Raw genomic sequence first — 18812 nt, 5'->3', positions numbered from 1 at the left:
AGGTAAGTACCAAGATGTAAGACCAAAGTAGATGTGGGTTGTGCTGCATGAGCTGGCTCAATTATGGTACCAATTTGTAATGTTTATTATTATTATCCATTCTCTAAAAGAATTGTTGAATAATAAACTCGTGCAACCATATATAAGCAGTGAAAATCAAATGTGTAGAAATAAGCTTAAAACTATAGAAATTGTTCATTTAACACAACATGACCTGTTTTAATCCAAACTTTGTGACTTAAAATCATCTTCAGAAGTTACTAAATACATTTTTGAATAATAACTACTTGACTGCTAATTCAAAAGGCAGTTTGCAACAGTGAAAGTGCACAAACATAATATAGTCCTTGAAGAAATACAACATGATAAATAAAATGTAAAAATTAATTCATACAGTGCATCGTGTCAGATTACAATGACGTATTAAATCATAATTATTTTACGGAATATTTGTACAATCTAGTAGAAAAAATTATAGATATTTTTTAATACCGAATGAAAAAAATTATGAAGATCCTGTAATACCTTGATTTGTTTTTCACAAAGATAACAACAGCTTTGCAAAATATTCCCCCTTTCCAATAAAAAAAAGAAAACACACAGTATAATACCAAAATAGTAAACCAATACGTAAATCTAACGCTGTCCTCTCTGAAGACTTTTACAGATTGCAGTGACAAACCATTTTGCAGTAAGGAAGACTAGAGATGTCTTGAAAAAGAATTGAAATTTTAATTCAAAACAAACACATTTAAAAAATTGTTCAACATTTCTTCAACACACTGTTTACAATGATATGCGCTACCCGTCTAATTACATGATAGTTTTTTTCACATTATATTTCTACCACTTAAATGTTTTAGGTGCAGTGGTTAAGTAATTTGTTTTCTGCAATAAACAAAACATTTTGGAACCTCTTCTTTTTAATATAAACAAAGTAGATCTATAGAAAATAAAATGTTGGTGTTATTTGTGTATAATAAGGAAAAATTAAGACTAACAAAAAAGAATTTAAAAAATATTTACGTGCATTACGAAATAAAAAAAATATATTTTATCTGACACAGTGATTAAAACATAAAAAAAAATCTCACAACAAATTACAAAAAAAAAAAATATTACAATACCAGCATAGGTAAGTTGAGTTTGACTTTATAAAATAGCAACACGTAAAGTTGTTGCAACTTTTACTTCTTGGACATCTTAAAAATAACATTACTACGTCATAAGAAGAGTCATGTTTCAACTTCAACAAAATAAATGTAAAGACATGTTTACAAAGAGTAATATTATCTATGATAGCACACAGACTTTATGGGGATATATTATAGCACAAGTTTTGGAAGGCCAACGGGATCACAAACAACCATGCTAAGATGTTGTAAATCTTTCCATGTAATTAAAACACGCATTAGACTATAAAATTAGATTTAAAATTTAAAAAAATAAAATAAAAAAGTGAAATAAAAGGTTCAAACAAAGCCTTAACTTTTAAATTTAAAAAAATATATCCTATCATCATTTTAAAGAAGAAAAAAATGTGGAAGCTAACAAGTTTTGTAATGCCTTGTCTTTTTATCATATATCTGCACTAAATCGTAAATTTGGGAAATCATTTTAGGCAATAACTAAATTAAAATAAAAACTTAAGTCACTAAACACAAAAACAGAGTTCTAAATAGTCCTTCAGTTGAATCTCTGTGTATATAAATATGATTGTTAAATCTTTATAGCAGAGAGAAATCATGTGACCGTTTTTATTGATTTCTAATAAAAATAGTTTAGCCATTTCTCAATAGCATATTTACATAATATTTGGAGCCATCTTTCCTGAATTTGACATACTTAAATCTTCTATTTGTTTTGCAATTATGTCCAACATATTTGGGTCCGAGATTAAAATCTGTGCATCTGGTCGATTGTTAAACTGGTCAAGTTGTTTTTGCGCCATTGAATGTGTAACACTAACATAAATATAATTTTTACGCAGAGGCTCCTCTTGTGACCATCTTTGCCCAAATGAAAAAAAACGCTCGCATGTTGGCTTTGCACCTTGTCCAAGCATGTATGCTCTTAGGTCTTGTAAAAACCGATTATAATCAAAGATGACAGTTGTATGTTCACGGGGTAAAACTTCCACTTCTTTTGAGGGAAACATAGAATCTGAGTAAAATACTTTTGCCCGGCATAGTCTTGTGGCTAAGACCTCACCATTTCGAGCCTGTAAGACAAGCCCTCTTCTTATACATTCAAGTATCTGCATCGCGCTACCATCTGGTGTTGGGGGAAAATAGATCTGCTCTGCTTGGAAAGGGCCAAAAATGTGGCTGACTACTTCTGTTGTATCCTCCTTTACCACATCTTCTGGCAATGGTGGAGGAGGATTAAATGCAATTCGAAGACCTCTTGGATTGTCCACAATTTTCTCCCCAACTTCTTGGTCTTTATAAAACAGTTTGATAAGAAGCGCAGACGCTAGTACAAATACAAAAACTTTATTAACTTGAAAACTCTAAACTACAAACAACAAAATTCGGGGTCAGTTCCTGAAAAAAAACCTTTTTTACCAAAATAATAAAGTTGGTACTAAGTTTTCAACAATAATCTCACTCTAAATAAAAAAACGATGCAAGGTATGGGAGCATAAAAAAATTGTATCTTTTTGGAGTATGAAAAGCAATATTTTTAGTTATCGTTTTACTTTTCACATTAAAAAATATTTATTTATGAACTTTAAAAGAAACTAATTTCTAATATTTTACAATCAATGTGCAAATAATCCTATAGTAGGATTATAAAATCCTTAGTACCTCTAGAAAAGTGTGATTTAGGACAAAAATGTTAAATTCTTTACAATATATTTAAAAGTACCTGTTAGCTGACGCTGCTTTCCCTGGCTGGAAGCCTGAGATACTGGAACTCCATTATGCTGCAGGTGCGGCTGATGGTGGTGCATTTGCTGTTGTTGTAGAAGTGTAGCTCCAGCGCTATTATATCTCATATGTGCATCTCCATCCAGTATTGTCTAAATTGATTTTGGCTTCAGCTTAGAGTAATTCTTATTTTTTTAAAAAATTGTTGTGAAAGGCTGCATCTAAATTTATTATATTGAAACAAAAAGAGAACCAATCTCCCTTTTGAATTTAATTTAAGTAAAGACAATGTCAAACTACATAAAACCTCTATAACTTGGAAAAAATAGAATTTACAAAACAACATGATGTGTTGGTGTCGATAAATAAACTGTGCAGCACTTACATTAACAAGATCCATATTTTCAATATCCTCTATGTTAGCTAAATAACAATATAATGACAACAAGAATAGTAAGATTTCTAGTCACAACTTGTTTTATTGTCAATTTTAATTTAGACAAACATATGTTAATTTTATAAACCATATTAATAACAAATATCCTAACAACACAATAATTCATATTTTTTGACTGTATTCAAGAATAATAATTAATCAACTTATTTATCCTCCATTTTACCAAATATTAATGCCATGTTTTTCACCATGCATGTCTTAGGCGCAAGGTTTGCTGGTTAACGCTGCAATAATTTTTTTGCCAATTCAGACTGGTTATAAAACAGCAATTTAAAGTAGTATCTTCCTTTTTTTGACATCCGAAAATGGCCTGTGCTTGTACATGCCGTACAACATTGCGTAGTATAATTAGTGACAAATCAATAAGGCTGTAGTATAGTCAAAGCCTCATTCTTATTAAAATTATTTTTAAAATCTTTGTTGCTGCTTTTACTAGTTGGTCTGTATGTTTAGTGCAACTAAATTTTGCTTAATCAGAAATCCACTAATTTATATTACAGAAAGTTAAAATTTTATTCATCCTACATTTGCCATTGTCATGCATTTCTAGTACAAAGTATAGGAATTTAGCAGCAATTTTTGATTGAAATGTAGGTATTACATTTGTATAAGTAAATTTCTATGACTATCACATATCATTTCTCAGGTTACTATATAGGTTTGAAGCTCTACTGGTTAAAGTGTACCCTCTATGTCAACACATGCGTTCCAGACATGACTAAGATGTGCAAATTTATAACAACAATATTTCAGTGTGAAGTTGAAAAATGCTCAGTTTGTAACAACTTCTAAAGTTAGCTGATTCAAAACGAAAGCACTCTCTCTCACTTCCCCTGCCAAAAAAATGTGGTGTTATCATGCTTATGTCTGCTACAATTTTTTTGAAGAACTTACTATAACTCAAAACACTGCAGAAATGTAAACAAGAAGAAAAATATTACATGTGAAAGAACTGTAGCTTAAAAATTATTGTCTTGAACTACACAATAAGCTTAAAGCTTTGTCACAAATTATATTATGCCACACAAAAATGGACTATTAATATTTCAACAAAAAAATATTGACTTTCGTACAACCGAACAAATGCAACAGGCTTATTTTGTTTAAAAATATAGTAGAAGTGTCAGAAATAAGTAGATTTGGAACATATTTTTATGTTAAGTACAACAGAGCTTTGAACTTTCCCTTTAATCACAGTAGGGGAATTTTTGTATAATATATATTCCAACAACAAATACGATGAATAAAAAATCTTACGTAGTACCAATCCATCATCTAGAAGGTGATTAGCATCCTCATCATCCTGAAGCTAAGATAATAAAAGCTAAGATAATAAAAATACATTTTTCAAATGACATAAGATTTTTTACTTGGTATTTAAAAATCCTTCAAGTGAAATTTGAACAACACATAGAAAGAGAATGTTGAAACACACAAGAGAAAATCTTTTTAGACTTTCCAGGATATGAACATTTTCCAAGGCTTCCCAGACTTAATAGGTGGATAATAAAAGTGTCCTTCTAGCAACGCAACAGTATCCTCTCATTGGGTATTTAGTTTTGTAGCCATTTTTATTTTGTTACTACACGTTAATATTGATTTTTTTCCCACACAAATTAACAACAGATAACAAGCTGGACTGCTGTTGTTCAAAATATGAATACAAATTACTTAAATCTTTTTATTATGGAGCTCTAGTTCGCAAGATGCTTGGGGTCAAAGTGATCCACAATATTTTTTTGCTGAACATGCTTATTACAAGCTCATGAGCTTGTATTAAAACGCAAATGTGTCCCACAAGAATGGAATTTTTTGCCTCTCTGAACACCGAAACGGGAGCAGTCAAGTGTTCGAATCTCATCCTGGTAACTATTTTTACTTTTTTTTTGCTGTTATAAATTTTATTTTTTAAAAAGATAAGATAGGGGTTCAAAAGCTTTATCTAACTAACTGGTAAAGTAAAGCTAAAGTTGTTTCCACCAAAGTTTACAGCAGTGAATATAGGCAGAATTAAGGTCTCCCCAAATGCCTGGAAAGTAGTCTGCCAAAGACGCTCCACCATTTATTAAATACATCAAAATTTGGTTAAAATGTAAGTAAAACGCAAGTTATGTTGTAAATAATGACGAGAACGGAATTCTTTTCGCTACGCTAATGACACACCAACATAGACAAATATGATTTCCGAAACACTCCGAAAGAACGTAATTTTCCGATTCCGTTCTTGTTATTTGTCTCTGCACCACAAATGCACAGGATTTTTTTTAACGAAGTTTGCTGTTTGTGACAGTTTCTAGTAATATACTTTTTTTAACAACAGCTATTTCCTTTTTCAAGCAATTAAGATTTACTTGTATATTCTTTTTTTTGGGGGGGGGGTCTAGCTGAATCACTGAATATCGCAAATTTTAGTTGGGACTTGTGGTCTCTCTTCTTCCTGTCAGTCAGTTTACCCGAGACTGACCCATTGAAAATTGAAATTTTGAGGAATTTTCCGTTCAAGAAGATCTTTCAAATCAGTTTTAAAAAATAACTGCATAGCGTGTAACAAATATTATTGCAATCTGAATAGCAAAATATGTTGTGTCTAACTTTATAACAGAAATCACAATCTGATAGACAGTTTTTTGGAAACTTTATTCGCAAGGTTGTTTACATATATCATACATCTTGTTTTGTCTAGCTATATCAAATCAAATTAAGAAGTACTGATTTCCTTTAAAACGTAAACTTAATTAAGCGTAATTAAAAGTAAGACAGGTGCCTTAACATAAGAAAATTGTAGCAGTAACAATTCTGGCCATGCAATCCTTGATATAAAGTGCACCATTATGTCTTAGATTTTCCATCTGTAAGCCAAAATGGTAGCTGCGAGTATACAGGAGTTATAATGGTACAATACTCGCAGCATTGAGGTCTTAATTCTGATATCTTTGAAAAGCTAAGATTGTTAATAGTGTTACATTGGTGTATTATGCAGAGCATAAAGCTAACGTAAACCAGGAGGTAGGATATGACAATATCATTGGTTAAATTTCAATAAACATTTGGCCTTTAAACATAATGACAAGCTCAGTTGCTTTTACCATGTACACAGCCTCTGATCACATCGTTTTCATAAAAAGTTAATTTTTCAAAACTGCTGGAACGCAGAAAATAATGTTAAGATAAAATATTAGGTCAAAAATCCTTTTTTCGCCATTTTTGACTTGAATTGGCTCATGGGATTAATCATGACTATTATGACGACTACAGTTTAACTGATGGACTTTTTTCTGTCTTTTATATATTATGTTACTTCTTAACTTACGCTTGACAAAAACATATTTCCTAGAAAAAGCAGTTACTAACCAAAGTGGAGGAAATACAGTCATCCCACAGGAGTTAATTTGCCAAACATCTGGCGGATCACTTTTAGCATTTTTTTTACACTTTTGATCACTTTTAGCATTTTTTTTAAGTAATGTAATTTTTTTGTTTATCAAGTGTTGTTTGTTTTTTATACCAGTTGAATAATATCCAAGTATGAGAGGAACAATTGTCATATACACATACATTTCAAGAAGGTCCCACTAAAGGGAAATATAGCGTATGAATGTTTGCGGCAATAGGCAAAACACAAATTGGTTGGTACTGTTAGAAAGCTAGGAAAATCGTCACGCTTTAGTGATTTTTAGAGTAGAACCTTACCACCCCCTTCTAGTAATTCTTTTTGTGGTAACCCAAGGTATGTTTGATTTATAATATAGGGCTTGCACTCATATTTTATAAGTTATAGGGCCCAACAAGCCAACCCCAGAAGATCGTATTGCAAATCAAGTTGCAGATCTCAAATTATTGGGTTATTGAAAAAGATTTAAGAGGCCTGGGACAAGCAAGTGTCATTTTGGCAAAAAAATTATGGTAATCAATTCACCTTTATAATATCTATGTATTAATAAAGTTTGAATGCACATCCTTTATCAGGTCTAAAATTACTGATGACAAAAAATGTCAAAATTTGTTATTACTTAAATATGACATCATATTTTATGCAGCATAATTAAATTTGAAATTCTTTAAATGTAAATATCTTGAGAACGAAAAGAACATTTTTAAATTTAATTAAAAAAGACTTGTTAACCAACTTTTTAAGCTCTGTAATATAAGTCTAACATCATTTTACACCTCGGTTTCCCTTCATTTTCAGAACCAATGAAAAGGTGCAGTTCATATTCACACCATAATGAACAATTTTAAGCCAAACTTACATATCATCAATTGCTAATTATTGTAAAAAAAATAAAAAACATTTCTGGGACTTACAGTATCATGCCAGTTATCTAAAATCAAATAAAAAAAACATCAAAAAGGGAAGATTACTCTTTACAAGTAGAAATAGAAATTACTGAAATCCATATACAACGGTGTAAAGAAAGCAGTATTTTTGAGGAGATCTGGCAGAAAATGTAGGACTGCCTTTAAAATAGCTTGAGTTTGCACAAAGTAACAAAGTAATATAATTTCACAATAACACAAGTTACACGAATGTATGCGTAGAGCTTGAAATTAGGCATAGTTCAATAAACTAAATTCTAAATCAAAATTGGCAGAAGGATAATAATTGAAAATCACACACCTTGACATTGTAAAAACAATTTTAGGTGGCGAATCTCTCTATTGTCGCCTAGCTTTCTTTCTAACATTGTTAAAACAAGAGCAGTTTCTTAGAAATTTTAAAAATTGACAAAAATGATTGACTAATACTTCACACCTTGTGGACTAAAAATTGCTACTTTTGCAGATGTGTAGGGAGAAGGCATTTAAAATGTTTCACTTTCTATCAAACAACATTAAAAGGCAACTCAAACCAAGGAGTGTTCAGGCATAGGAATTTATGAGCCATGATAGCGTCAGCAACAATTAGCACATATTGGCCGACTGAGGTTATCATATAGTTTCATTGTTTGATAGTGGTGGATTTATCATAGCCTCTATACAACTGTTTGTTAGAGCATTAAAATAAAATCTGAAAAGCAATTAAAAAAATAATTGTTACTTGTAAAAATCTTGTTTACCTGCTGCAAGTTGAGGTGTAACAGGGCTCAACATCACTGGGTTATGATCCTGATAAAACAAAATTCAGAAATTAATTAACACAGAAGACACAACAAATCAAAAGAAAAACATTGAAATATTTAATTAGTACAAAAAAAAAGAAGCTGAAGAGCCCTACTCTGGGCCGTCCTTTAAAAATGTGTCAACAATTCTTCAATTGCCAGTTTTAGAAAAATGTAAAAAACTGATCACCGCCTTTGTGTTATAACATTGTCAAAAGGCGTTCATTTAAAGACTAAACATTGCAATATTTATGAAACTGTTACACAGACAAGTTTTAACACTACCGACATTCTTTGACAAAAGATCAGAGAATGTAGTACGAAAGACTTAAAAGAAGGAGCTTTTCAGCAATTTTGTACAACTTAAATCGGGGGAACTGACATTGCCCAGCATCTGTTTGTTAATATAATAAACCTAAACATATCAAGAATCTTTGGCATCGATATCATTATTTTCCAAATAAACTTTCTGGGGTTGTACCATATAAGTCACCTGAGCATATTACTATTTTAAAAAACATTAATTATAGAATTAAGTTTGTTTAGACATTCTTTTTTTGTGTTATTTTAAAAATGAGATAACCTGGTCATAGAGAGAAAACAAAAACAATTTTAAGGACTTTTTCACTTGAATACTTTGCATTTTACTTTGCGAATTGACCTTTCTGGCAATTTTCATGCAAACAAATTTTGAAAATATAGGCAAAATTCATGAACTTTGTGAAAATTAATCTTTGAAAAAAATTAATCAACTTGGGGAAACATAGAAGTTTAAAGGATAACCAAAGTACTGTCATACAGAAAAGAGATTGCTTAACCATTTTATCTCCCAATACCAATAGATATTAACTGTATTGTAGTAATATTAACTTCTATTTTTAATTCGTATTTTTAAAACAATAGAATTCCGTATTTCGTATTTTCAAAAATACGAATTGCGTATTTAAAAATATGCGTATCTTTTTTTAAAAACGGTATTTCGTATTTTCATAAAATACGAAATTCGTATTAAAAAATATGCGTATTTCTAAAAATACGCATTTCCAAAAATACGCTGTAGAGTTAAAACACAAAGACATAAGGGTTCATCTCATTTTTTATACGAATTGAAAGTTGCCATATTTCACTCATGCCCAGAAAACATCCCTGAAAAGCTTTAAAGTTGCCGTATTTCATTCTAAAATGACGAGAAAACGTCCCGGCGAAGCTTCAAAATTGCCATATTTCGTGTTTTTAAATACAGAAAGAGAAGTGGTCGATTTTCCCATAGAGCATCACATATTTCAAAGCATTAATATTTTGAGCACAGCTTTAGCTGCAAAGGGCTATCAGAAAATAACAAACCTTTGGTAAACTTAAAGGTGATCCAACAGATGCAGAGTCTGGTTCATTATCTAAAAACACAAAATACATGAAAACAAAGTGGCACTCATTCTTTTCAAACCATGATTATTATAACGTGATCATAGTCATTGTCCTTGTTTTTCCTTCTCACCATCGTGGCTGTCATGCAACCTAAACTATGCTGTGTATTCACAATTCCTATACAACAAAATCTTTTTATGTCTAAGTCTACCTAGAGGCTCATCTCATCAACAACTACAAAATCTACGCAGTAAATTATACTTATAGAAACAAAATATACAATCAAATATCGAAGATGCGGAAAAATAAAAAAAGAAACATAACAGATATGCATATCATTTTACCTTTTTTACAAAATTGATATACTCTATATGGATCGTCCCCTTCTACTTGGTTTAAATGATTTAATTCTTGAATGTCAGGCAGTTTATGCAAGGCACATCGAAACCGTGTTTTCCATGTTGATATATCGGATGGCTGTCCCTCTTGATACTTTTTGGTGTGTAGTGCCCAATTTCTACAATAAAAAAACCGTCATCATCAAATCAGGAAATCTATACAAAATCAAATCTATAAAAAAATATTTCATTTTACAATTTTCTTTTACCATTGCTTTTAGTAATTCATAAATTAAATATGCATCTAGTTTAAAAAAAAAATTGATTTCCTTTCTTTGATAAAAAAAAATGATCAAGACAAGAAATGCACACAATCATGATGCTATCAAGACCTTGGAAAGATCAATTATAATTTTAAGATAGCGATGGTCATGATGGGTTGTAATGTTTATGTAAGATTTTGATGTGTACAATACATTGCAATAATAGACCTTTTCATAAATGATTGCTTAACTTTGCTTCGTCGCACGGAAATGAGGCAAACAGTGCTTAAAATTCTTTACTAATTGCTTCCAATATGATTCTTTGTTTACGCTAACAACAGATTCAAAATGCTGCGGAGATACATTATTATGAGGGCGATATTTACATAAAAACGAGTTAACTCCTTAATAAAAGGCTTTATCTCTATAAAGTTACGCATCTTTTGACATTAATAAGCGCTGGCACTCTAAGTTTGAAGACAAGATCTGTGGAAGTGTTGGTTTTGTGACAGGCTTTATTTCAGAAATATTATATCTAAAATTTGTAAAAAACCGTTATTTTAATAGCTAAATCTCAGCTCAATATGGATTTTAAAAAACACGAGTTGGAGATACCAGATTTTGATTATTATTTTAAAAACAACATGGTTGGTAAGTAACCTTAAACTAACAGCAATACAGAAAATATCAAAATAAATAAAGATCACACATATTACAATCAGATACAAATGCAATTGGCTATCACATGTCAAACATGGTGTGATTTTATTTTTTATAACTCAAAAGGTCTTGTAATCGACAGAGTGTCATTTGACATGAAATACTGGCAAGAACTACAAAAAATATTTTACGGTTTTACTTTACATATATGCTACAACAAATCATAGAGAAAGATCAGGACAAATTGATGTAAAATAAGACCTGTATATATTTGTAATGTGTATATATCACTCTTTTTGTATATATTTTTGATTTAAAACATTGCTACAGTTTAAAGTTGTTTGTTTACTTTAAAATAGGGTCTTGAAAATTTGTGAGGATACCGCATACCGAAATAATTTTATTCAGGGATTTCAACATGTTTACTGGAATAACTCGATCGAATATTTGAAAACATTTGAGTCGTTGAATCATTCTTTCCACACAAATTCTTTCTGATGCTATTTGTTGACTTTTGACTACTTTAGACTCTGAAAATTGCTCGCGTCCTTTCAAAAATGATGGCATAATTAATTCCACACAAAGAGGTTTTACATAGTCCTCTATCAAAAAACCTCGATCAGCCATAATAGCATCTCCTGCCTGCCAAAGTTCTGGAAATAATAAACCACTTTTGACAACACTATCTTTATCTGAGATGCTACCGGAGTAGGCACTCAATATAAATGTGAAACCTCCACCAGGAGCAATGCCAACATTTACTTTAACGGTGGTGTGACTTTTGTATTCTGAGTACAACATTTTGTGTAAATGAAGGCACTGCAATTTTAAACTCTACACAATCGATAATGCATCGTACGTTTGCAAATCTTTCTTTCATACTAGCTGGTATATTTTCTTGAACTTGACTGCGGGAAAGCCAAATGCATATTGTTCCTAGCTTAACATACATACATATAATTTACCCACGTTTGAAAAGTATTTGTTACAGTACCTTTCTTAAAAAAATATGATAAATGGCAAACATCAAGTTTCTACGCATTCTAACAAGGGTCAATAAAAAACTTTTAAGAGGGGACAGCGTACATGGTCTACCTCTATCACTAAAACCTATTGTAAAGAATAACATTTTCTCCATTTTGTCCTGGGTTTAAATAAATTAATAATTCTTTAAACACTTTGATGTTGCCAGTGTAATGTTTACATGATGCATCAGATGACAAAACATTTTCGACAAATTTTATTTTAACTGTAGAAAATTTTTCCATGAGTTTGTGTTTCAAAATTTCTATCTCTTTACACAAACTCTTTTTTTTTTTCTGTAAGCTTTTCAACTTCTTAGAAATTGCGTCTCATAATAAAGTCTGGCTCAGCTACAAATTCGGTGGAATCATCCCCTATCTCAGTCTCATCAGGAATTAGAGTGGATGTTTCTCTAAATTTTTTTCGAGAAGATGGTCTGTTAACAGGAGCTTTTCTTTTGCTAAAATTCTCCACATTTTCAAAAAATGTAGGTTTGGCTCCATCTCTCAATCTGCGGCGTGTCCCTCCAGGGGCTTTTATTATATCACTTTTTGCAAAGTGTTTTTCGCACAGCACAGTATGGCTGGTTACTCTAAAGTTGTCTTGTCCATCAATACGTTTAATTAGGCAGCACCACACTTTCCTTGTTCCTGAAACTTTCGGAAATTTAAAAAAAATTATGGTTGAAGATATTAATTCATTTTCAAAGTCAACCAGGCTACGATTATTGCATCCCCAGGCAGCACATTGCTTTCCTTGAGATCTTTTATGTTTTTTCTTCGTACTCCCCTCCGGCAGTTTGTTTACAAAAAAAGTATAGCACCACTTGTCTCGTTTTCAATACGAGGTATACTATTGCGCAATAATTTATGAAAATGTCTATACTGTGGTTTGTTTAAATATTCTGTTTATTTCCTTAAATCATAAATTTACCATGTTAAAATCTTATAATGCATGTAAAATCTGATTATTTGCTGCGTCACATTGTATTAGGATAGATCAGAATGTTTACACTGCTATAACAAGTTGTTGAATAAATATTGTGCAGAACTTTCCAGGCTTTTTCAAGAGAGGCGCAGCCTTGGCACATGCCTAAATTGTTTCAGGTGTGTGATTAATCGCAAGCCTGCAAAATAAATATTGAGTTTTAAAAATTAAGCTATAAAATCCATTTTGTAGTGTGTGATGGCAGCATTCGGAGACTCCTCAGACCTGGTCCAGGTCCGCCACGTTTCCAGTCCCGGCTGACATGTCCGTAGCTCGTTTTGAACTTTTGTCGGACACAACCTTGATAGATTTCTGTCTTGGTCGGACACTTTTAAATCTCAGAATTATTGAATAGTTCTGGTCCTTTTAATCCACGAGCAAGCCTATTCATAGCCAACCTGACCATCATAGCTAATTCACCGACTCCTAACTTAAATTAAAAGAACTACAGTACTGGAAAAAGGTTGTTCAACATATCGAGCACGCAACGTGCGCGGACTCCCTCGATACGTGATGTACCGCGTTTATAATAATAAGAAACAATTATAATAAATTGTCGCGATCTATCGAGAGTTTAGTATCGTGACAAAATCCGTCTCAATGTGTTGCGATGGTAGGCGTTAATGAGAATAAAGAGAAATTTTTTTTGATGAGAATAGAGAGAAATCTCTGCTTTATCTCTTTTTTTATTTTAAATAGGTTATTATAAGAAAATTTTTAACTTTCGTATTTATTAAAGTAATTCTAGCGCATTACTTTTTCAACATATTTTTTTTCTAACGCTGCTTTTCGTTCTTAAACTTTGAAAATGTGATCTAAAAAAACTTTTCCATTGCCGTTCTTCGTTCTTAAACTTTTAAAATGCGATCTAAAACAGCATTTCTATCGCCGCTTTTTGTTCTTAAACTTTTAAAATGCCATCTTAAAAAACATTTCTATTGCCACTTTTCGTTTTTAAACTTTTAAAATGCAATCTAAGAAAACATTTCTATCGCCGCATTTCGTTTATAAACTTTCAAAATTCAATCTAAAAAAACATTTCTATCACCGGTTAAACATTTCTATCGCCATTTTTCGTTTATAAACTTTTAAAATGCGATCTTAAAAAACCTTTCTATCGCTGCTTTTCGTTTATAAACTTTTAAAATTCGATCTAAAAAAACACTTCTATCGCCGCTTTTCGTTCTTAAATTTTTAAAATGCGATCTAACGAAGCTTTTCTATCACCGTTCTTAGTTCTTAAATTTTTAAAATGTGATCTAAAAAAGAAAGATTAATGCTAGCTGTATACCCTAGATTGTTATGCATAAGTTAAAATAATATAACAAAAAGGAAGTATAATTATATTTAAACACCCACGATCATTGTTGAATAGCTCTTATTTTAAAAATAGTTTTATTATGAAAAAAGTGTTATGGCCTTAATAGCTTCGAGAATGATATCAAGACGAATGCAACGCGAAGCCCTTGATACAATTTATCATGTATCATGTATCGCGGATCGAGAATACCGTCGCGATACGCGAAGCGCGATGTTAAACAACCTTTTTCCAGTACTGTACGTAGACATAAATCTCTTTTGCCTGGCCCCTTCGTCATTGGTAACCAGGTCTAACACAAGAAATCCAGCCACACGGTTCTTGACTAATGCGGAGGGAAATGCAGACGGAGCATGGATAAAGCAAGTCTGCAAAACTTCACTTACAGGCGGAACAGACATTTTATCATTGATTAAATTGTAGATTTTTCTTCATTTGATAAAACAATTGAAAACCATAGTAGGTGCGAATTTAATTGAGTTTTTTCTTTATGCCGCAAGTGTTATTTTTATTCAAACAATTTTTAAAACAAAACCCAAACCAAACATATTTTTGCCTATTTGCTTGTGATGACCTGAAAAATAAACAATAAATTTATGAAAATGACAGTATAGTCATGCATACTATTTCGGACATGTAGAAAAGGAAGTTAAGATTGAGAGAGTTGCTGCTACACATAGATGCTCCATCATCGTGTCTACCGCAAAATGAATGTGCAACAAAGAATAATCTCGAAGCCTGTATCAGACACGTAACATTCTTTGCACATGCGTTTTACATGGCACGCATTACTTGATTTGCATGTGCGACTCATCACACACCTACTCAAATATTCCTGAAAAAGCCTGACTTTCCCCATATGCAGTTCCCAATGTTGAGTGTCCAAATTTAAGTACAAACAAGTTAGAAAGAAAGATAATAAATTGTTTACAGCATTAGTTATCATTTTTTTTACCTGAAAAGCATAGCATCATTGTATTCGTCGACACCTGGCCTACCAAAATGTTTCCAAGGGATGCGAAAAATCATTTTAGCATGATCAATCCACTCCAATCCTGGAATTCTTCCACTATTTATTTGATCTGTCAACCAGGGCCGCAGACGCTGTCGAGGTTGATGAGGTTGTGTGGTGGGTGCTGAATATGGTTCCAAAGCAGCTGGTGACCTTGGGCTGTATATGGTTGAGGCAGGACTGTATGGTGACTGGGGATTCAATGGTGAACCGACATTTGAAAGCATTGTGATGTTTAGTTTGTTTTTCAAACTTATAATACTAAATGTAATATGAAATATAAAGATATGAAAAGTAGTATTTAACCAAGACTAATTCATGGCAAAAACATAACAAGGAAAATCTTCTCTGTTTTAGGTTCTAAAAATTAGCACGGTTCTTTAAATCACAATATCCCAATTTTAATTTATATAATATGCAATAACATGATTTACTTAAAGGGAACAGAAGGTATAGAATGATGTTGGACTTATATTATAAAGCTTAAAAAGCTCTTTTCGTTCTCAAGATATTCACATTTAAAGAATTTCAGATTTAATTATACTGCATAAATTATGATGTCATATTAAGTAATAACAAAATTTGGGCACTTTTTGTCATCAGTAATTTCAGACCTGTTGAAGGATGTGCATTCAAACTTTATTATTGCGTAGATATCATAAAGGTGAATTGATTTTCATAATTTTTTTTGTTTGCTCGTCAAAATCTTGAAAATATGGCCTTTTTAGTAATTGCTATGAAATTCATGTTTAGGAAGGCAACCAGGTATTGGATTAATTAATATACAATTTTTCTGAAAAAAGGTTTTTAAGGGGGTCAAAATAATGAAAAAATGACAGATTTTTTAGACAATTTTACTTTAATTTTGGCCTTTTATACCATGTTGTAACTACAGTCAATTTTTTTCCAATAACCGTTGTTACTAAACACAAATCAAGTTAAATTTTTAATGTATTTAAAGAGAATATACTCCGGGGTTGAGGTTGCTTAAGCAGTAATTTACGCAACACTAAATTTTTTTTTATCAAAATAACTTTTCTGTTTTTTTTATTATAGTAAAAGTGGAAGAATAATAACTTGCTGTATAACTTTCAAAACAACACAAGTATATTATGTATAACTTTTGAAATAGTGCAAGAATATTCTTGCTGTATAACTTTCAAAACAGCACAGAAATAATTCCTGCCATACAACTTTCAAAACAACACAAGAAAAATCATTGCTACATAACTTTTAAAAACAACTTTTTCGAGCATGCAAGTATTTATTTCTGCCAGTCAGGGCGGAATCTTTAAAATGGCCCGAGGAGGTAGAGATAACAATCCGAAGCCTGGATGCACTGATAGATGGTGTATCCAGGCTAGCGCAACAAGGGCTGATTTACACGGGAGTTGATCAGAGATTTCATTGTAACGTCTGAAAGCAAAGAGGATAAATGAGTTTGATAAGTGATAAAAATTAACATTTTATCTAGCTCTTTGATGTAAAAAAAGAATATCATCAAAATGTATAATTTTAGTACACAATATATTTCCAAATGAAACATTAAAATTTTCCGTGTAAATCAGACTTACAGTGCAACAAATTGTTTTATTATCCAATGAAGAATACTTTAATTTAAAGTTTATATGCTATTGAAAGTTAAAACTTGTGCAGTGAAGGATAATGAAGACCGTCTTAAATTTCTACGTAATGCCCCATTTTTGTTATTAAAGTTTCTCTTTAATAATTACTTCATTTTTTTTCTGTACAATTCACAGGCATGTAGACTAAAGCTATATTCAGCAGAACTAATTAATTATTCATGATTTTAATTCAAAGAGGAATTGTTGAGGCTGGATATTTTTTGTAAAAGATAATAGTATTATAGCTATAAAATCGTGACAAGTGTATTATAAAAGAAAAATATGAATATATAGTGGTAACTAATTATGTAAAAAAAAATTCTTGATTTTTAAAAGGCTCACTGCCACCTTAAAAGATATCGATAAATTTTCAGCCTTGTCGTTCTTCTTATTTTGTTTTTATTGTTCATGAATTTTCAGGTTTATTATTTTTCTTTTAAGAATGTTCTTAGGCGACTCCAATTTAATTAGTTGTTTACGGGCCTGACCTACCCTAATTTTCATGAAAACAAATAAATAACATCAAGCAAAGTTTTAAAGAAAAAAAAAGGAAAAAACAAAAACAAATTCTCATCCCATATCATGAAAATATAATGAGCATAGAAGATAATCAATGATGTATTTTTTGTTTGATGAATGTCAACAAGGTGATCAATAATGTTACTTTACTTAGGACCACTGTTGTTAGGGCCACTGGAAGGTGACTCTTTGTTCATGGTAATTTGTTGCGGTAAAACTAAAATGCGCGATGCACTAATTTTGTAATCCCAAAAATAGTTACGTGGTTAAACAGAAGTTTTTAAATTTTTATGTGATATGTTTAAAATTACGCTAGCTAAACTGCAATACAGTCGATACCATTTAGGAAAAATAATTAAAACAAGATAGAATACGCTTGTCGTAACACCCTCCTCCATTATGAATTTTTTAAAAAAATGATTTTATCGCTGCGAAAGATTTTAAATATTCTCAACTAAACAACCATAGTCCGAAAAAGAATTTGCACTTAAATTTAGATTTTCCTATAAAACGGCGCAAAAAACATTAAAGAACACAAAATTGTTTGTTTTATTATTTTAAGTAAGGAGAAGAATAACTTGGTGTATAAGTTTCGAAAAAGGGCAAGTATAACCTGCTGCAAAACTTTTAAAACAATACTAGTATATTCTGTCAACTTTCAAAACAGCACAAGAATAATTCTTGCTGTACTTTGAAAATAACCCAAGAAAAATTCTTGGTGCATAACTTTTAAAAACAAGTTTTTGAACATGCAAGTATTTTTATCTTTTCACCTTGAGTACTAGTTACATTTTTTTAGTGAGACAAATTATTATTAGTTTTGCTTCGCAACTAAAAAATATAAACTGCATGCGTTATGCAAAAATACATAGAAAAAAACGGTTGTCACCCAACACCGTCCTACGTTGTTATTTTATTCTTTTTTTGTTGTTCCGACCATACATTCTCAATAAAAATATTTTTATTTCGCTGACCGACCGACCGTAAGCTACTATCGACTTCGCCCGTAGAACAACTAATTAAATTGTCGCCTTATAGAGAAAAGAAGTTAATTCAAATTAGCTATGATTTACAATTACAATAATAATCAAAAATTGAATTTTAAAATTTTAGAAAATTCAATGATTTTGTTCCCCCATATTACTCAGTTCACTTGAAAGTTCAGTACTTTTTCAGATTATTGCTTATGGCGGAAATCTTTAAGTCGCAGGACTTCTTCTTTTATCTTTTCACCCTGACAGCTAGTTTGGCAGCCATTTTTTTAGGGACATAA

At 31.3% G+C, this 18812-nt stretch overlaps 1 protein-coding gene across 1 annotated transcript; it reads right to left on the bottom strand.

Annotated features, from left to right (window-relative positions):
- Positions 1-370: 370 nt before the first annotated feature.
- Positions 371-17150, bottom strand: LOC130613999 (interferon regulatory factor 8-like). The gene is made up of 9 exons (XM_057435378.1): positions 15339-17150; positions 10139-10311; positions 9774-9823; positions 8388-8436; positions 7636-7652; positions 4588-4639; positions 3259-3296; positions 2872-3025; positions 371-2475 (listed from the first exon to the last, which is right to left on the bottom strand). The coding sequence occupies exons 1-9, from the start codon at positions 15620-15622 to the stop codon at positions 1805-1807; spliced, it is 1488 nt and encodes a 495-aa protein (XP_057291361.1). The 5' UTR covers positions 15623-17150; the 3' UTR covers positions 371-1804.
- Positions 17151-18812: the final 1662 nt, after the last annotated feature.

This window comes from Hydractinia symbiolongicarpus, chromosome 11, assembly GCF_029227915.1.
Source record: "Hydractinia symbiolongicarpus strain clone_291-10 chromosome 11, HSymV2.1, whole genome shotgun sequence".
NCBI lineage: Eukaryota > Metazoa > Cnidaria > Hydrozoa > Anthoathecata > Hydractiniidae > Hydractinia > Hydractinia symbiolongicarpus.
Note: the sequence above shows the minus strand (reverse complement) of the source record. Positions and strands in the feature narration are given on the sequence as shown.